The sequence below is a fragment of the Eretmochelys imbricata genome, chromosome 23, assembly GCF_965152235.1.
Source record: "Eretmochelys imbricata isolate rEreImb1 chromosome 23, rEreImb1.hap1, whole genome shotgun sequence".
Taxonomy (NCBI): Eukaryota; Metazoa; Chordata; order Testudines; family Cheloniidae; genus Eretmochelys; species Eretmochelys imbricata.
Window position 1 is genome coordinate 16,095,076 of NC_135594.1, and position 19,592 is coordinate 16,114,667.

The 19,592-nt window shown below is 58.0% G+C and overlaps 1 protein-coding gene across 2 annotated transcripts; it reads left to right on the plus strand.

Annotated features, from left to right (window-relative positions):
- The first annotated feature begins 2,230 nt into the window (after window positions 1-2,230).
- Window positions 2,231-19,034, plus strand: CXXC1 (CXXC finger protein 1). Of its 2 annotated transcripts, none has more exons than XM_077840610.1 (16): window positions 2,231-2,341; window positions 2,903-3,021; window positions 3,381-3,481; window positions 3,598-3,752; window positions 5,390-5,566; window positions 5,701-5,727; window positions 6,071-6,220; window positions 6,605-6,712; window positions 7,158-7,342; window positions 7,960-8,167; window positions 8,345-8,455; window positions 8,643-8,692; window positions 17,105-17,201; window positions 17,307-17,459; window positions 18,134-18,285; window positions 18,407-19,033. In XM_077840610.1, exons 1-15 carry the CDS (start codon window positions 2,231-2,233, stop codon window positions 18,278-18,280), a joined length of 1,899 nt encoding a protein of 632 aa, XP_077696736.1. In that variant the 3' UTR covers window positions 18,281-18,285; window positions 18,407-19,033. The 2 variants fall into 2 exon arrangements, with proteins under 2 accessions (XP_077696736.1, XP_077696737.1); XM_077840611.1 differs by having other exon boundaries at window positions 2,255-2,341; window positions 5,408-5,566; window positions 18,407-19,034.
- Window positions 19,035-19,592: the final 558 nt, after the last annotated feature.

Consider the following 19,592-nt stretch of genomic DNA (forward strand, 5'->3'; position numbering starts at 1 on the left):
CCCCTGCTGGCCTCTGCCCGGTTATTGGACGCAGGGCGGGCGCGACCTGTCCCGTTCGGCGGCCCACCATTCAGGGAGGCTGGGGATCCCGCGGGGAGGGGTCAGGCAAGCCCCCCGAGAATGATCAAAGGGTTAGTGAGAGACGCCAGGGCTCGGTCTATTTAGCTGAACAGAGAAGGGGGAGGGGTGACTTTATCCCCGTCTGTAATACTGCCTGGAAGTTGACCTGGACCAGTTCAGCCTGGGAAGAAGGCATCGGGTTTTAATGGTGGGAGGAATTAACCGATTTCCCGAGGGGCACGGTGGATTCTCCATCACTGGCCGGGGTTCAGTCGAGACTGGGTGAAGCCACCTGGCTGCATCAGTCCCAGCTGGCACCATTGGGCAGCCGCGGGTGGTCACGTCTGTGCCAGGCAGTCTCTGTCCCGCGGCGGGGGCTGCTGCCGTTCTGGGGTCCCAGGGGTGCGAAGCGAGTGGGAGCTTCCTTGTCAGACTGCCTTGGTTTCATACAGCGCTAGGGGCCCTCTCCATGTGGTCAGTGGTGCACTGACACCTGGGTCCCAGTGCAGCCCGCGGGGGCCTGTGCTGTCGGGAGTGGGGTGGGAGGCTCAGGAGGTGGCGCTGGGACCCATGCTGCCTCGGCTCCCAGCTCAGGGGAGGGAGCAGTGGATAACAGATGGGATATGGCTGCGTTGCTCCGTGCATGCCTGAGAGGAGTAGCCTGTGGAACTCCCTGCTGCAGGATATCAGAGAGGCAAAGAGGTGAATTGAAATGAGTGGATTTCACATGACCATGAACAGAAGCGTCTCCCAGCTGGGACATGCACTACTGGCCCCCAGGCTTCGGGCTCTGAGCCTGGGGGTGTCAGGAAGAGATTTCCTACAGAGATGGGGCCCCAGAGTAGTCGGATCATTGCTCGGCCCCTCCCATGCCCTCCTGATCCCTAGAGGGCGGGACGATTATGATATGCGGCAGGGGGAGACCTCTCCCTGCATGCTCATGGCTTCGTGGAGGCCGGGGGCCCCAAAGGGGCCTATGGCACCCAACGGAAAGTCGCGGGAGAGAGGGCATGACCCCAGAGATCGCTGTGGGGAAAGGGCAGCGTGTGCAGCTGCATTGTAGTGGGGCCACGTCTACCGCAACACTTCGGGTGCGGGGCTGGGCCACACACCACCGAGGCTCCTGAGCGCTCTGGAATCCGCACGGTTATTCCGAGTGCTGCGAACCTGGCTAGGCCTGGGTTTTCTGGGCAGGGAAGGGTCTGACAGCTGACAGTGGAGAACGGGGGGGTGGGCTGGGAGCCAGGACTCCTGGGTTCTCGGTTGCCCTTTGTCTTCCCTTCCCCAGGCAGTGACCCAAATTTTGGGTCATTTGACCAAGGGGTTCCTGAGCTATCTAACCATATACCTACACCTCTAGATCTCTAGCCCCTAAGATTAAATATCTATTTATCTATCTATCCGTATACTCACCCATATCTATCTATCTGTCTCCATGCACCCCCTCTGTCTGTCTCCATGCACCCCCTCTATCTATCTATCTATCTATCCCCATGCATCCCCTCTATCTATCTATCTATTCCCATACACCCCCCTATCTATCTGTCTCCATGCACCCCCTCTATCTATCTATCCCCATGCACCCCATCTATCTATCTATCTATCCCCATGCATCCCCTCTATCTATCTATCCCCATACACCTCCTCTATCTGTCTCCATGCACCCCTTCTATCTATCCTCATACACCCCCTCTATCTAATCTATCTATTCCCATACACCCCCCTATCTATCTATCCCCATGCACCCCATCTGTCTATCTATCTATCTATCTATCCCCATACACCCCCCTATCTATCTGTCTCCATGCACCCCCTCTATCTATCTATGCCCATGCACCCCATCTATCTATCTATCTATCCCCATGCACCCCCTCTATCTATCTATCCATCCTCATGCACCGTATCTATCTGGTTATTTAGACGACCTGTCTGAGTCAACGTGTCTTGCAGTTGCCAGTATCAAAGATGGCCGCTCCCGCTCAATGGTGCGTTAAGTAGCGCTGAAGCAGACATATTTGATCCTGCCGCTCAGGCAGCGCAGATCCTTAGGGGCGTGGCCTTCATGACTGAGGCGCTCGTCACTCTCAGAGGGGCTTGGGGGAGGCCATCTTGGAAGCGGGCAGCTGAGCTGGCTGGGGGTGGTGGCGGCGCCTTTGGCCAGGGTGGCTGGATGACCCCGGAAGTGGAAGTAGCTGCCTGGGGGCGGGGCTGTCGGAACTTCCTGCCCCAGAGCCCTTGTTGTCTTGATTCCATCCACACCAAGGGGCTGGGAGGGACCATGGTAAGGGGGGACCCCGGACTCCTGGGTTCTCGGGAGGGGAGGGGTCTGGTGGCTGAGAGCAGGGGGGGCTGGGAGCCCGGACTCCTGGGTTCTCGGGAGGGGAGGGGTCTGGTGGCTGAGAGCAGGGGGGGCTGGCAGCCCGGACTCCTGGGTTCTCGGGAGGGGAGGGGTCTGGTGGCTGAGAGCAGGGGGGGCTGGGAGCCCGGACTCCTGGGTTCTCGGGAGGGGAGGGGTCTGGTGGCTGAGAGCAGGGGGGGCTGGCAGCCCGGACTCCTGCGTTCTCGGGAGGGGAGGGGTCTGGTGGCTGAGAGCAGGAGGGGGCTGGGAGCCCGGACTCCTGGGTTCCCTGGGAGGGGTCTGGTGGCTGAGAGCAGGAGGGGGCTGGGAGCCCGGACTCCTGGGTTCCCTGGGAGGGGTCTGGTGGCTGAGAGCAGGAGGGGGCTGGGAGCCCGGACTCCTGGGTTCCCTGGGAGGGGTCTGGTGGCTGAGAGCAGGAGGGAGCTGGGAACCAGGACTCCTGGTTCTCTGATGCCCTTTGTCTTCCCCTCCCACGCCCCCCAGGACAGCGAGTTCTCGGACCCGGAGCTGGCCGCGGTGGGCGAGGAGTCCAAGTCGGAGAATGGCGAGAACGCGCCTGTGTACTGCATCTGCCGCAAGCCGGACATCAACTGCTTCATGATGTACGGAGACTGGGCGGGGAGGGGGGGCTGCTAGGGCACCTGGGTCTCCAGCACTGAGCTTGCAAGGGGCTGCCTCTGTCCTGGATTCAGGCTGCTGGAAGGGGGGTGGGAGAACCGAGGGGAGACTCAGTCCAGCCATCCTGCTCACTGAGCCAGGCCAAGGGAGACTCCCCCTGGGAAATTCCAGCTGTTATAGGGGGCTGGGCAGGGGGTGCTGTCCCCTGGCAGTCTGTGCTGGGCACTCAGGGGCATGGGGCTCGGTGTGGGGGGCTCTCCTCTGGCGGGCCGGACACTGGGGGTGCAGGGCAGAGGGCTCAGTCAGGGGCGCTCTGACTCTTCCATCTCTCCTACCCCTTCAGAGGCTGTGATAACTGCAATGAGTGGTTCCATGGCAATTGTATCAACATCACAGAGAAGATGGCGAAGGCCATTCGGGAATGGTACTGTCTGCAGTGCCGAGGTGAGGAACGGGGCAGGGAGCCCAGACTCCTGGGTCCCCTCCCTGGCTCTGGGAGGGGTGTGGGGCTATCCCCTTGGTATTTCTGTCTGTGATGTGTTTTCATTTCCCCACCGCAGATAAGAACCCGGCCTTGGAGATCCGATACCGGCACAAAAAATCCAAAGAGAAGGAGCGGGAGGGCGAGCGGGATCGGTCTGAGAAGGACGAGCTGAGGAAGAAGGCCCAGGAGCTGGCCCTGGACCAGAGCCGTGGGTCAAAAGTAGGTGGCCAGGTGAGGACGTTCTGGGGGACGGGATTCTATCCCATGAGCCAGTGGGCTGCGTTGCCAGGGAGCTAAGCCGCAGGGTTCCAAGAGCGGCTCCAAGAGCCAGCCGGGTCCTGGCGAGTTCCAGTCGCTGCCCTTCCCTGTTCCTGCCCATGGGGGGTGCGCTCTTGATCCTCCCTCTCATCCCTGCCCTTCCCCGTGGTCAGAGTTGAGGGTAAACACCCTGGAATCTAGTCTGATACCCCTGATTCCCCAAGCAGATAGTTCTGACTGAGTTGCTATGTGGTCTTATGTGCAGCCATTTCCCAGCCGCCCCTCCCTAGAGATGGCTGCATCTTGGCACCAGGCGAGCCATCCCATTTTGAGTGGCAGCACTCCCCTCCAGTGAGTTGTGCCAGGAGATTTTGAAAGCGACCTGACCGTTTCTTTTCCATTCTTACTCCATATTTCTGGAGTATGGTCTTTGGGGAGGAAAGGGGAGGTAGCCCTGAGGGGTTTTTTTTGTGGGAGGGTGGCTGAGCACGGGATAGGTGCCACTTTAAGGACGCGCCAGCTGGGAAGAGTCTAGCCCCGTCTCTAAGCCATAAGCTTGGTGCGGAGTCAGCCCTGCAGGAGAGCAGGGTCGGTTTGGTTTCCATGGAAGTGTTTCTCGATTGGGATGAATCCTGAGCCTCTGCCGCTGGGAGTGCTCTTTGACGCGTGGGCCGGCGTCAGTTCGGGCGCCCCTCTTGCGCTAAAATCTCAGTGTTGTTGGGAAAGCAAAATGCTGCGATTGACGAGCCGCAACAGCAGGAAATGCGTTGCGTTTAGAAAACCAAACAAAACACCTAGTCCCTTCTCTGGCTTATTAGGGCCCCAAAATTGGATGCAGCTATGGGGACTTTGTTACTAGCGGGAACTGGAATTAATCCATGAAATGCACCATGATTTTCTTCTGCTGCGGCAGCTGAAATCTAGCAGATGGCATGAGGAACAGAAGGGAACCGGGCCCGTTAAGCAACAGATTCCATTGCAAAGAAATTGAATGAAACTTGCTAGGAATATTTCCCTCTAAACAGAAGCATGAGCATTTTAAACGGGGGCTTGGCTTAGACTCTCCCTTTACGCCCACGGTTGTTTCTGGGTATGCCGGATAAAATGCAGAGCTCCAAATTTTGGATTTGTGGATGCAAACAGCTAGACTTGGTTAAAAAGTATCCACGATTTTTGGGTGTGGAGGGTAGGTTGTTGCAGTCCTTAGTTAGAAATATTTAAAGTGATGGTTGTGATGCCAAACTGATTAAAATTCTTAAAGGGTACAAAGATCTGTTTCCAGATTACAGGGGTGTTTCCCTTTACCAGCCAACTTCAGCTTTGGACTGAGGGGCACATGCTAAATTGTCTCTTTGCAAGGAAGACTCTAAAGGGGCTGGGGATGTTTTAGGAGAGAGACTGAGAGGAAGGTAGAAATCTCAAACCTGACTTGTTTGATAGATCTCACCAAGAGGCAAGAGCAAGTGAGATTTGAAGGCAGTGGATGGAGTGATAATTTCAAAGATGTGAGAGTAAAAATGGTCTCTCTTTCTCCTGCCCCCAGTTAAGGACGCTTCTGGTTAAGGATGACTTCCATCTTTCTACAATGTGCAAACTTGTCATTCTTACAGTTCTCTCATCCGCAACAGCAAATCAAACGCTCGGCACGGATGTGTGGGGAGTGCGAGGCGTGCCGGCGGACAGAGGACTGTGGGCAGTGTGACTTCTGCCGTGACATGAAGAAATTTGGAGGGCCCAATAAAATCCGTCAGAAGTGCCGTCTGCGGCAGTGCCAGGTCCGGGCACGGGTGAGTACTGGAGCATTCACTTCCTGTCCTAAACACCTGTGTGCTCCGTTTGGAGGCTATTACCCAGCTGCCCCGCTCCAGAGATGGCTGCATGTCATCCGAGCTGCTTACCAGAGTGTTTCTTTTCTTTCTAGGAATCATATAAGTATTTCCCAGCCTCGGTAAGTTGTCTCCATCCTTTCTGTGCCCATTTCCCTGCAGGATTCCTGGGTTCTCTTCCTAGGTTCGGGAGGGGCGAAGGGGCTAGTGGGTAGAGCAGGGAGGTGCCTGGGAGCCACGACTCCTGGGTTCTCTCCCCAGCTCTGGGAGGAGAGTGGGGTCTAGTGGGGAAAGGGAGTCAGGTCCTATTCCCAGCTTTTGCAGTTTGATCATGGACTTTTGCAGTTTGATCATGGTCTCTTCCCCTCTTTGTGCCTCAGTTTCCCTGTCTGTGTGTGGGGCAGCCACAGGGGAGGGGGTAGGTCTGAGGTGTCAGGCAGCAAGTGTCTAACCCCCTCCTGGCAGATGCTGCGGGGGCGGGACGAAGACCTGCAGATGCTGAAAGAGCAGTTGGAATCGTCCGCCACCCCTGAGCCGCTGTCAGATGATGACCTCCCGATTGACCCCGACTTATACCAAGAGTTCTGTGCTGGAGCCTTTGACGACCAGAACCTGGTGAGGGCCCCACCCAACCTGCGGGATCCCACGCGTGGCAGGGCCCCAGGAGAACCCAGGCGCCATGTGTCCAGATAGAGCAGTCTCCAAATCGTTTTACTCTGTGGCCGTTCCTCAGCTGCCCCGCCCCAGAGGTGGCTGCATCTCCATGCAGGGAGTCCCATCCCTGAATGTTCAGCCTCTGGGCTCAGTTTTTCTGAGTACATGTGGGGGGCTCCCTGGACAGGAGCCTGGGTAGAGCGTCACTGGGGGCTCAGAAAGCCCCTGTAGCCCGCTTGGTAGGAGCAGGGGGGTATCTAGGGTCTGTGGTCTCTCTAGCTCACTCAGAGGGTGCTGGTCTCATCCTTGTCTCCTCTCCTGCCCCTCCCCCCACCCCACCCCCAGCCGTGGCTCAGCGACCCGGAGGATGCCCCATTCCTGGACCCCGTGCTCCGCAAACGCGCCGTGAAGGTCAAGCACGTCAAGAGGCGGGAGAAGAAATCGGAGAAGAAGGTAGGAGCCAGTTGCAGCCGCCACGGAGACTTTCCCCAGTCGTGGGGTATATCCGGGAAGCCAGGACTCCTGGGTTCTCTCCCCAGTTCTGAGACGGGAGCGGGGGCTAGGGGTTAGAGCAGGGGGCACTGGGAGCCAGGACTCCTGGGTTCTCTGCCCAGTTCTGAAACGGGAGCGGGGGCTAGGGGTTAGAGCAGGGGGCACTGGGAGCCAGGACTCCTGGGTTCTCTGCCCAGTTCTGAGACGGGAGTGGGGGCTAGGGGTTAGAGCAGGGGGCACTGGGAGCCAGGACTCCTGTGTTCTCTCCCCAGTTCTGAGACGGGAGCGGGGGCTAGGGGTTAGAGCACAGGGGCTGGTCACGGAGGGGCCCCTGGCTGCGGGTGGAAAGGGGGCGATGGCCCTGTGGGGGCTGCAGGGCGCTGATGCGGTCTCTCCCCCCTTGAAGAAGGAGGAGAAGTACAAGCGTCACAAGCAGAAACAGAAGCACCGGGACCGGTCGCGGCACGCCGAGCGGCCGGACGCCAAGGACCCGGCCTCGCTGCATCAGTGCCTGGGCCCCGGCTGCGTCCAGCCAGCCCGCACCGCCTCCAAGTACTGCTCCGAGGAGTGCGGCATGAAGCTGGCTGCCAAGTAAGGGCCCCGGACCCACCCCTGCCTGGGGGGCGCAGCCCCGAGCCCTGGAACCTCCAAGCCTGGGAATCCCCGGGCCCCCGCAGGGGTGCTCCATGGCATTGGTACCATCCCAATCACCTGCATCAGACCCACGGGACCCCTCCCCCCAGCCCCATATACCCCCGAATGAGACACCCCCCATCCCAGATCAGAACCATGGGCCCCCCAGCCCGGTATCTCCTCCTGCCCCAGATTAGACCCACAGGAGCCCTGCAGCCCAGTATCACCCCCACCCCGATCAGACCCACAGGGCCCCCCCCAACCCCAGTATCCCCACCCCGATCAGACCCACAGGGCCCCCCCCACCCCAGTATCCCCACCCCAGATCAGACCCACAGGGCCCCCCCCAACCCCACTATCCCCACTCCAGATCAGACCCACAGGGTACCCCCCAGCCCCATATCCTCCCTCTTGGATTAGACCCATGGGGGCCCCCCAGACCCGTATCCCTACCCCAGATCAGACCCACGGAGGGTCCCTCAGCTCTGTATCCCGCCAACCTTGGCTCAGGCCCATGGGGCCCCCAGACCAGTATCCCTGCCCGCAGGTCGGTCAGTCTGTCTCTCCCCCTCCAGCCGGATCTACGAGATCCTTCCGCAGCGCATCCAGCAGTGGCAGCAGAGCCCGTGCGTGGCGGAGGAGCACGGCAAGAAGCTGCTGGAGCGGATCCGGCGGGAGCAGCAGCAGGCGCGGCTGCGGCTGCAGGAGATGGAGCGTCGCTTCCACGAGCTGGAGGCCGTCATCGGCAAGGCCAAGCAGCAGGCCATCAAGGAGGATGAGGAGGTGGGCGGGGCCGGACGCCTGAGCTCTGGCTCTGGGAGGGGAGTGGGGTCTGGCGGGTTACAGCGGGGTGGGGGGGCTGGGAGCCAGGACTCCTGGGTTCTCTCCCCAGCTGTCCCGAGCTCAGGGATCCCCCGATGGGGCAGCGCTAAGAGGGCCCTCCCTGCTCTCTCCCCACAGACCAACGAGGGAGATAGCGACGACACCGACCTGCAGATCTTCTGCGTCTCCTGCGGGCACCCCATCAACCCCAAGGTGGCTCTGCGCCACATGGAACGTTGCTACGCCAAGGTACGCTGCCCTGCCTTGCGGGGCCCGGGAAACACAGACTCTCCCCTTGTTCCCCCCTCTGCTCCGCCCCAGAGATGGCCGCATCTGACAGCCATGCGGCGTTACGTGTGGCTGTTCCCCTGTCTTGTCCCCGTCCCCCTCCCCCTCCCGGTGCACTGACGAGCCCTGTGTTCTCCCTTCCCCGCAGTACGAGAGCCAGACGTCGTTCGGATCCATGTACCCAACCCGCATAGAGGGGTGAGTCCCAGCCCATATGGGCTGACATTGTCCATCTTCTAAACCTTCCCCCACCAACCTGACCCCCTGGTTCCCCCCCACATATGGTTCTCCCACTGACTCCCTCTGCCTGTTGTCCCCTCTCTTCACCGTTCCACTGCTTTTGGTTCCCACGTCACTGTAATTCCCCTGAGGGATTTCACCCATTGTCTTTGATTGCTACAGTCCTCCTCTTTGCCCCACTTGCATGTACCTTCATAGACTCCTCAACCTATAGTGTTAGAGAGGACCACAAGGGGCACCTAGGCAGACCCCTGACCACGCTGCAGGATTTAAACCATCCAAGACAGGTGGCTCTGGCCTCCGCCTGAAACCCTCCTCGAAGGAGCTTCCACGACCTCCCGAGGCCTCGGTTCCATCGTCCTGCTGCTCTTCCTGGCCAGAAGTTTTCCCTGAGATTTAATCTCAATCTGCTGTGCTGTAGTTTGAACCCACGGCCTCTCGTCCTGCCCTCTGAGAGAACGACCTGTCTCCATCTTTTCTATGGCAGCCTTTCGAGTATTCGAAGAGCGCTGTCATGTCCCCCCTCAATCTCTTTTCCAAATTGAGTGTACCCAGTTCCTGCCGCCTTGGCTCACATGGCTGGCGTCCCTCCCCTTTGATCATCTTTGACGCTCGCCTCTGGATCCTACCCAGTGTCTCCACATCCTTTCTATGCGTTGGTGACCAAAACCGGACACCGTCCTCCAGCTGAGGCCTAGCCAGAGCCGAGTCGAGCGGTCCTGTCCCCTCCTGCGACTTGCTGGCTATGCCTCTGTTAATGCAACCTAAAATTGCATGTGCTTTTTTTGCAATAGCCTGAGCGACCCCTCGAGGTCGAGCATGATCTCTTCCACAGGCTTTGTTTTTCATGGGTCCTTTGGTGACTGAGGAGTCGGATCCTTGAGCTGCAGGCTCGTTGGCAGACGTTGCAGGTGGGGTTAGAAGACGGGGCTGGCCCGTGATTGCAGCAGGACAGTCTTGTGTCCTTTCTTTTCTGGCGTTTTTCTGCGACCAGGGCAAGGCGATTTTCCTCAAAAGTGGATGCTCCCTCTCTGACAAGTCTTCGCCAGTTACCCCTATCCTGGGCTGCTCTCCCCCGGCGTGTGGTGTCGTGCCAGATCTCTTGACGTTCATCTTAAGGGTGTTGGCCTTCGTGAGGACACTGAGATTAGTGCGACGATCCTCCCACTTTATGTTGAGGATCTTCCAGAGAAAGCCTCGGTGCTGGCGTTCCAGGTTTTTCAGGTTTTTCCTGTAGGTCACCAACGTCTCACAGCCGTAGAGGAGAGCTGGGATTACCACCGCTTTATAAACTACAAGTGTCGTGTGCGTTCTCATGTTGTGAGTGTTGAAAATCCGGCGAGACAGTCGCCAAAGGCAAGGCTGGCATGGCGAATTCTGGGCTGGATCTCGACTTCTATGTCTGCCCTCTGTGAGAGACGGCTGCCAAGATAGGCAAAGTCTTCTACGTTTTCCAGTTCTTCTTTGTCGATATAGATCTTCCTTGCTGGGTCCGATGATTGACCGGGGACTGGCTGGCGGGGACCTTTTTTTTTTTGGTTGATGTTCAGCATTAGCTCTAGGCTTTTGTAAGTTTCAGGGTCTGTCTACACTACGAAATTATAGAAGTCGGTTTTATATATTTGAGTGTGTGTGTCCCCACAGAAAATTCTCTAAGTGTATTAAGTGCATTAACTTGGCGGAGCGCTTCCACGGTACCGAGGCAAGCGTCGACTTCCGGAGTTTTGCACTGTGGATAGCTATCCCACAGTTCCCGCAGTCTCCGCTGCCCACTGGAATTCTGGGTTGAGATCCCAATGCCTGATGGGGCTAAAACATTGTCGCAGGTGGATCTGGGTACATGTCGTCAGGCCCCCCTTCCCTCCCTCCCTCCGTGAAAGCAAGGGCAGACAATCGTTTTGCGCCTTTTTTCCTGGGTTACCCGTGCAGACGCCATACCACGGCAAGCATGGAGCCCGCTCAGCTCACGGTCACTGTATGTCTCCTGGGTGCTGACAGACGCCGTACTGCATTGCTACACAGCAGCAGCAACCTCTTGCCTTGTGGCAGCAGACGGTACAGTAGGACTGGTAGCCGTCATCGTCATGTCCGAGGTGCTCCTGGTTGCCTCTGTGAGGTCGATCAGGAGCGCCTGGGCAGACATGGGTGCAGGGACTAAATCTGGAGTGACTTGATCAGGTCATTCTCTTTAGTCCTGCAGTCAGTCCTATTGAACCATCTTACGGTGAGCAGGCAAGCGATACGGATTGCTAGCAGTCCTATTGTACCATCTTCTGCCGAGCAGCCATGAGATGTGGATGGCATGCAGTCCTTCTGCACCGTCTGCTGCCAGCCAAAGATGTAAAAGATAGATGGAGTGTATCAAAACAAGAAATAGACCAGATTTGTTTTGTACTCATTTGCAACCCCCCCCCTGCGCCCCCGTCTAGGGGACTCATTCCTCTAGGTCACACTGCAGTCACTCACAGAGAAGGTGCAGCGAGGTAAATCTAGCCATGTATCAGTCAGAGGCCAGACCAACCTGCTTGTTCCAATAAGAACAATAACTTGGGTGCACCATTTCTTATTGGAACCCTCCGTGAAGTCCTGCCTGAAATACTCCTTGATGTAAAGCCACCCCCTTTGTTGATTTTAACTCCCTGTAAGCCAACCCTGTCAGCCGTGTCGTCAGTCGCCCCTCCCTGCGTCAGAGCAACGGCAGACAATGGTGCATCTGAGTTGAGAGTGCTGCCCAGAGCGGTCACAATGGAGCACTCTGGGATAGCTCCCAGAGGCCAATACCGTCGAATTGTGTCCACAGTACCCCGAATTCGACCTGGCAAGGCCGATTTAAGCGCTAATCCACTTGTCAGGGGTGGAGTAAGGAAATCGATTTTAAGAGCCCTTTAAGTCGATATAAAGGGCTTCATCATGTGGACGGGTGCAGGTTTACATCGATTTAACGCTGCTAAATTCGACCTAAAGTCCTAGTGTAGACCAGGGCCAAGAGGAGCAATTAAGGGCTGTTTGTAGGTCCTCCTTCGAGTCTGCAACTACCGCCCAATCATCTGCGTGCCGGAGCCTGGTTATTGTTGCCGATATTCGTTCTGGCAGGGAGACGAGAGAGGTTGGAGAGGTGGCCGTCAGTCCGATATTGGAAGCCAACGCCCTGTGGGAGACAGTCTTGGGTTAGTGTTTTCGTAGCTACTAAGAAAACGGAGAAAAGGGTGGGTGCCGGTACACAGCCTTGTTTTACGCCAGTTCGGACGGCAAAGGGCTCGGAGGCAGAGCCACTGCGGAAGATGGAGCCAGTCATCCGGTCGTGGAGGAGTCTTACCGTGGTTATAAATTTGCTTGGGCCGCCAAACGTTGACATGATTTTCCACAGAGCCTCACGGTTGACGGAGTTGAAGGCTTTGGTCAGATTGATAAAGGCCATATACAGCTCCTGCTGGTGGTCTTGGTCTTTTTTCTGGATCTGCCTGGCTGCGGAAATCACGTCGGTGGTGCCTCGTGATGGTCTGAAGCCACACTGGGATGCTGGCAATACTTCCTCTGCAAGAGGAAACAGGCGATTCAGTGAGATTCTAGCAAGAATCTTCCCAGCGATGGAGAGCAGGGCAGTGCCTCGGTACTTGCCACAGTCGGCACTGTCCCTATTTTTGAAAATGGTGACATTGTTAGCGTTACGTAAGTCAGTGAGGATTTCTTCCGTGCGCCAGATTTTGAGGAGCAGCAAATGAATCTTGTTAGTCAGTGTTTCTCCCCCGGCTTTCAGTACTTCAGCTGGTTCGCCATCAGGACCTGGTGCTTTACTGGTCTACATTTGATTAATTGCTTTGCAGATCCCTTCAGGCGTCGGTGGGTTGGCAAGAGTTTCCCAGATTGGGTGCCGAGGGATGGAGTCGCTCGTGTCGTCAGTCACAGTCGATTCTCGATTTAGAAGCTTTTGGCCATGTTCTTTCCAGCGCTCTTTGATGGATCCGTTCCCTTTAAGAAGGGCACTATCGTCTTCAGAGCTCAGCGGCATGAGGCCCCGTGAGCTTCGTCCGTACAGGGTCTTTGTCTCACCAAAAAACCTCCACATATGGTGTCTGTCAGCGAACGTTTGGCTTTCTTTTGTTTTGTCCTCCCGCCATTTGGTTTTGATTTCTCGGATGCTCCTTTGAGCTGTTGGAGAGAGCCCTGCTTCTGACTGGACAGGGGTTGGTTTTGCCAATCGCAAAAAGCTTTTTCTCTTCTGGCCCAAAAGGGCTGTAATCGCAACGTTGTTGTTGTCAAACCAGTCCTGATGGCAGCCGGCAGCGAGGCCGATGGATTCCTCGCAAGCCTTGTGGGTAGGCCGTTTTATGGCTTCCCAGTCTTCCTTGACGCTTGTGTTGTCGTTTCCAGGTGAGCATATGGCCAGTTTTTCACTGAGGAGTGTTTGAAGGTCTCTCGGTGCACTGAGGATCGAAGTCTTTGGCTGTTGTGCTGCTGTCTGTGTGATTTGGATTGCTTTCTATGTTTCGGTGCAATCCTGAGGGACATGACTGACCTCCCCAGGCGGGAGTCAGTCCGGCAAGCATCGGCTCCTCTCACGACACAGGTGATTTGGACATCTCTTCGATCCTGTGTTTTTCCAATGACTTAGTTGAGGAGGTGCCACTCTTTTGAGCAGGGGTGTTGTCCAGTTGTTTTGTACTTGTTGCTTTGTCTGAAGACTGTGCTTGTGATCACAAGGTCACACTTTGCACATTGGCTGAGCAGAAGGATCCCATTGGAAGTGGTCTTGCCGACTCAGTCCGTCTGTCCTTCCTTCCTTCCCTCCTTCCTTCCCCGTGGTGCTACTCCATACGTTAAAATCTCGGCCAACTCTTGCGTTAAAGTCCCCTAAGAGGATTATCTTCTCTGTTTTGGGAATGGATGCATAAGATGCTCATTGATGGTGCCGGGGAGCTCAATCAGGCGGTTGACTAGAAAGTTCTTGAGGGCTAAGCCAACACCGGGTATTGGCCTGTTGTGTGCTGGTTTTCCTTTCCAGAAGAAGGCCACTGGAGGGCGGTGGTTATACTCTGATGGGCGCATCGTGTCTTGCCAAGAGCAGTGATGTCGCTGTTGTACCTCGGGTGACAATTGCTGCTCTGCCTTGGGGTCTTTCGCTTTTTGATCCGTCTAGCAGGGCACGGACAGGCCGAGTTGCAAGAAACATTTTTTTGGTTTTCGACCGCGTAGGGTGCGATCCCCCTGGAGCCAGTTCTCCAGTCAGGTATGGTGGGATTGCTTGTGTTTGGGGCACCCCTTCCCCGTCCGGGGTGAGCAGAGGGGTTCCTAAAAAGGCCTGCTCAGTCATGCCCGCTGCTGCCGAAAATGTCCCCCTGTCCCACTCCAGGGGCACACTGTTATGCTGATAAGAAGCACACGGGATCTTTTTCAGGGGAAAAGGCAATACGCCGCGTTTATTGGAAACACAACAATTAGCATATGCATTTAATCTCTCACACACACACTCCTTGTCCCATGCGTTGATCTCATAAGTACCAGTCTGGATCAATCTAGTGGCCAGCTAGGTTGATCACGGGTAGGGAGGAACTGGGTTCCGTCGGTCACGACACAGTGCTGCGGGGAAGTCTTGGCAGGACGAACCCAAAGGTTCATGGCCAGGCCCCCTGTTTCTATCGTGATTTTCCTTCCTTGGGACCAATGAGTTTTGCACCTTTGTGCTGTGATCAGTCGCCGTTTGTTTTCTTAAATTGTCCTTCTCATCCTTTATCTTGTTCCATCATCTGTCACTTGGGGAGTTACCCCAGGCTAGTTTTGATCACAGCTATCTTGTCCCCATTGATAGGTGCCTGCCGCATCTTTAGAGTTGTCAATCTGCCTTCCTCTGACCTCTCAACAGGGGCATGTTGCAGACTCCTGGCACCTTTACGTCTGTTCTTGGTTCCTCCCTAGAACATCTGGTCTGGTAATGGCCTTCAGACTTATCTCTTAACCCACACATTCCTCATTCACACACAACACAGGACTGATTTACCCAGAGCATTTGAACAGGAACATCAACTGGCAAGGCAGGAGAAAACAATTGTCACATTCTTTTACTTATTTCGAAACGGTAATTTTAAACCTCCAACGAAGTGGTGACCCTAAAGGTCTATTACTGCCTTGAAATCGGCTTCAGACACAAGATTCGGGCTGATGCATCTCTACCAAGGGCACACTTCCCGCTTTCAGACAGGGTGGCTGGCAGAATATGGTCACATCATATCATACATCAATACCCTTAATACATGCTACATCAGAGGTGGGCAAACTACGGCCCGTGGGCCACATCCGGCCTGCGGGACCCTCCTGCCCGGCCCCTGAGCTCCTGGCCTGGGGGGCGAGCCCCCAGCCCCTCCCCTGCTGTTCCCCCTCCCCGGCAGCCTCAGCTCACTGTGCTGCTGATGCAATGCTCTGGCCAGCGGGGCTGCGAGCTCTTGCCGGGCAGTGCGGCTGCAGAGCCCGGCCTGACCCGGTGCTCTGTGCTGCGCGGTGACGTGGCCGGCTCTAGTGCTGCCGGCCACCGGTGCTCCAGGCAGCGCGGTGAGGGGGCAGGGAGCAGGGGGGTTGGATAGAGGGCAGGAGAGTTTGGGGTGGTGGTCAGGGGATGGGGCTGTGGATAGGGGTCAGCGTGGTCAAATGGAGACAGGGGCAGTCAGGGGCGGGAGGTCCGGGGGCAGTCAGGGAGCAGGGGGGAGTGGATGGGGCAGGAGTCCTCGGGGGGCAAACAGGGGGGCATGGATGAGGCAGGAGTCCTGGGGGGGTGGTCAGGGGACAGGGAGCGGGTGGGAGGGGTGTGGATGGATGGGGCAGGAGTCCCCATGGGGGGTCAGGGAGCAGGGGGGAGTGGATGGGGCAGGAGTCCTGGGGGGCAGTCAGGGGACACGGAGCAGGGGAGCATGGATGGGGCAGGAGTCCCCGTGGGGGGTCAGGAAGCAGGGGGGCATGGATGGGGTGGTGGTCCCGGGGGGTGGTGGTCAGGGGACAGGGAGCAGGGGGGCATGGATGGGGTGGGAGTCCCGGGGGGGTGGTCAGGGGACAGGGAGCGGTGTGGATGGATGGGGCAGGAGTCCCGGTGGGGGGACAGGGAGCGGGGCGGATGGGGCAGGAGTCCCCGGGGACAGTCCGATTGTTACGAATTATTCCAGTTAGGACACGTACAGTTCGTTTCTAGGCTGAGGCAACCAAATGAAGACAGACTGTAGAGTGTCTCAAAGTTTGTAGGTTTATTACGCTCGAGCGTGGTACTGCTCTGTTAAGCAGAACGGGACCCCGATTACAGGTTACACAAAGATTATATACTGTGGGCAAAACATCCTACCTGTGTGGCTCGGGGGGCCTAAACCAATAAACAGGCCTTCTCCTTCTCTATTGCCGATCCCCTGCAGCCACCTTCCCCATGCGAAAAACGTCAGGCATGTCGGCTGGTTCCTGTCTCCTTCATTTCCCTTATCTTGAAGCCGTCCAGCTGTCCACCCTGAAGGATCCTTCCTTCCTTGGTACTGATGTGCTCGCTTCTAGTTAATGGCCGACAGGAAACCCAAAATGGAGTCACATATGCTAACTAGGTTGATTTCCCCTAACAGATAGGGGTTGGGGGCCAGGCTATGCCTGGCTGTTTGGGGAGGTGCAGCCTCCCCTACCCGGCCCTCCATACAATTTCAGAAACCCCATGGGGCCCTTGGGCCAAAAAGTTTGCCCGCCCCTTTGTTACATTATTATTCTTTATTCTTCATTCGAAGTTATACCAAGTACAAACATAAAATCCTAGTCCTACAACACGACGACCGTCTCGCGGTCCCCGCCGGCGTGTGGGTCTGCGGCTAGGGACTCCCCTTCTCCTCCAGTCTGTTATTGTGTGTTGGGTTTTTCCATCCTCCACGGGGCCTTCATTGAAATTCATTGTGTTGGCGATAGCCACGTTCTCCGATTTATCAAGATCCCTCTGAATTTTAGCTCTGTCCTCCGGGTTGGCAACCCCCCTTCGCTTTGTGCCATCTCTACACTGGATCGGTCTCTCCCTACGTCCTGGTAGTTAATAAAGATGTAAAACACCACCAGATCCCTGTGGAACCCCACGTAAGACATTCAGACAATTTCCAGAGGACTCCTGGGTTTTCTCCGTGGCTCTGGAAAAGGGTGGGGTCTAGTGGTAAGAGCAGGGGGAGCTGGGAGCCAGGACACTTGGGTTCTCGCTCTGGCTCTGACAGGCAGGATTGAATGCACATGCATGTGCCTCAGTTTCCCTCTCTGAACAATGGGGCAGTGCTGCCTAGGTCTTCCTAGGCGTATGGAGTCGTTCCTCCCGCCCCACAGGCAGCTGGTAGCAGCTGCCACCTCTCACCCGGGCACCATGTCTCCCCTCCCCAGGGCCACCCGCCTCTTCTGTGACGTCTACAACCCTCAGAGCAAGACGTACTGCAAGCGACTGCAGGTGCTGTGCCCCGAGCACTCCCGCGACCCCAAGGTGAGGGGCCCTGGCTGTGGCCGGGGGGCAGGGCTGGGCTAGCGGGGGGCTGCGGGTCGGCCGTGAGGGGCAGCGTGGGTGCGAACCCTGTGGTGCCCCCTCCAGGTGTCGGTGGACGAGGTGTGCGGCTGCCCTCTGGTCAAGGACGTGTCTGAGCTCACCGGCGATTTCTGCCGCGTGCCCAAGAGGAAATGCAACCGGCACTACTGCTGGGAGAAACTGCGCCGGGCCGAGGTGGACCTGGAGAGAGTGCGCGTGGTACGGAGCAGGGCCGGCGCCGGGGGGCCGGGCAGGGGGCGCGCTCCCCTGGTGGTCAGGGCCGGGGGGCCGGGCAGGGGGCGCTCTCCCCTGGTGGTCAGGGCCGGGTGCTGGAGGGCAGGGCCGGGTGCTGGGGGACCGGGCAGGGCCAGGCGCTGGGGGTTGGGAGGCTGGGCAGGGGGCACTCTCCCCTGGCAGTGAGGCCCAGGCACTAAAATCTAGGCATGATCCCAACTCGTTTGATTCCTTCTGACTGAAGAAATTCCCCCCACCCACAGCCCTCCCACACTTTTAACTGAGTAGGGAGCTCCCCTTTTCCTGACCCAGTCTCTGTCTGTTGTCGCCGGCTGAGCTGTCCCCATCGGCGTTATGTGCGGCTGTTCCCCAGCTGCCCTGCCCCAGAGCTAGCTGCATCTCAGGGCCGGCCGAGCTGTCCCCATCGGCGTTATGTGTGGCTGTTCCCCAGCTGCCCTGCCCCAGAGCTAGCTGCATCTCAGGGCCGGCCGAGCTGTCCCCATTGGTGTTGTGTGTGGCTGTTCCCCAGCTGCCCTGCCCCAGAGCTAGCTGCATCTCAGGGCCGGCCGAGCTGTCCCCATCGGCGTTGTGTGCAGCTGTTCCCCAGCTGCCCTGGCCCAGAGGCGGCTGCGTGTAACGGCACCTCCTGCTCTTGGCAGTGGTACAAGCTGGACGAGCTGTTTGAGCAGGAGCGAAATGTGCGCATGGCCATGACCAACCGGGCCGGGCTGCTGGCGCTGATGCTGCACCAGACCATCCAGCACGACCCGCTGACCACAGACCTGCGCACCACCACGGACCGCTGAGCCCGGTGAGCCGCGGGGGCCCGGGGCCTTGCCTCTCGGGGGAGCCGGCTCCCCTCCAGGCTCACTTGCGGGCTCGGGGGGGCTGGGTTCCGGGGCCCCCCTAACTGCTCTTTCTCTCTCTCCCAGGGCCGGCGCCAGACTCGGTGGATTCTCCCGACGCTCGTTGGTTTTTTTTAATAATTTTTTTTAAAAAAAACTTTTTTTTTCTTTACAAAAAAAAAAAACCAAAAACCAAAAGGAGGAAAAAAGTAGCACAGCTCTGTCAGGGGTGGGGGAATTCGATCCTGCCCAGGCCCCCACTCTCCCCCCCCCCCCCCCGCTAGCTTGGGGCTTCTGGCACCCCGCTCCCCCCAGCTCTCCTACCCCACTCCAGCCCTCCTGCTGGGGCTTTGGCTTGTCCCTCTCCCTCCCCCCCCCATGGGTGCTTCTCCAGGTGCTGCAGGGTGTGGGGTCTACCCTGCAGAGACACGGACACTTGCCAGGTTAGGGCAGTGGGGGCGAGGGGTGAGTGTGGGCAGCAGGGGGCAGAGGCCGGGGTGGGGGGCACGGGACGAAGCTGGCATTAATAAAGAAGTTTTAAAGTGAAGCTTACTTTTACTTTTCGCTGGGGGGGCGGTGGGACAGCGGCTGTTCTTCAGGGGATTTCCTGGCTGAGCTATTTCTCCCCCCCCATCTGACCCTGCAGCAGGGAGTCCCGTGGGTTACTGCCCTGTCGGAGCTCCCCCCCATCAGATCCTGCAGCGGGGAGTCCCGTGGGTTAATGCCCTGCCTGAGGTATGGCTCACCCGCCCATCTCCCACCGCTGCGGGGAGTCCCACGGGCTAACGGCCCCGCCCCCGTTCTTCATCGCCCTATGAAAGGTGTTCCAGCGCCCCTTCCCGGCTCTCATTTGCATACGATCCGCCCACAGGGCGTGGCTTAGCCTATATTAGCCCGCCCCCTTCAGCTTCCCTTCCCCCCCCCACCCGCGGGCGGCAGCATAGAGCAGGTGGGATACGGCTGGGGCGGGCTGCGGGGAGCCCCTGGGCCGCTTGTGTGTCTGCCCCACACACTGCTTCCTTGGGGGTCCCCCAACCCCCGGTTCCCTCCTTCCCTCCGCCCCCCAACTCCCTCCTCCCCCCCAAACCCCCGGTTCCCTCCTTTCCCCCGTCCCCCAACTCCCTCCTCCCCCCCCAAACCCCCGGTTCCCTCTTTCCCTCCGCCTCCCAACTCCCTCCTCCCCCCCCAAACCCCCGGTTCCCTCCTTTCCCCCGCCCCCCAACTCCCTCCTCCCCCCCAACCCCCGGTTCCCTCCTTCCCTCCGCCTCCCAAC

What these genes read in the sequence shown, in the direction of transcription:
- CXXC1 (XM_077840610.1), top strand. Translation starts at nt 2,231, where the DNA reads ATGACCCCGGAAGTGGAAGTAGCTGCCTGGGGGCGGGGCTGTCGGAAC. An exon ending in AGGGGCTGGGAGGGACCATG is followed by an intron (nt 2,342 to 2,902) that starts GTAAGGGGGGAC and finishes CACGCCCCCCAG; the next exon opens with GACAGCGAGTTCTCGGACCC. An exon ending in GTACTGTCTGCAGTGCCGAG is followed by an intron (nt 3,482 to 3,597) that starts GTGAGGAACGGG and finishes TCCCCACCGCAG; the next exon opens with ATAAGAACCCGGCCTTGGAG.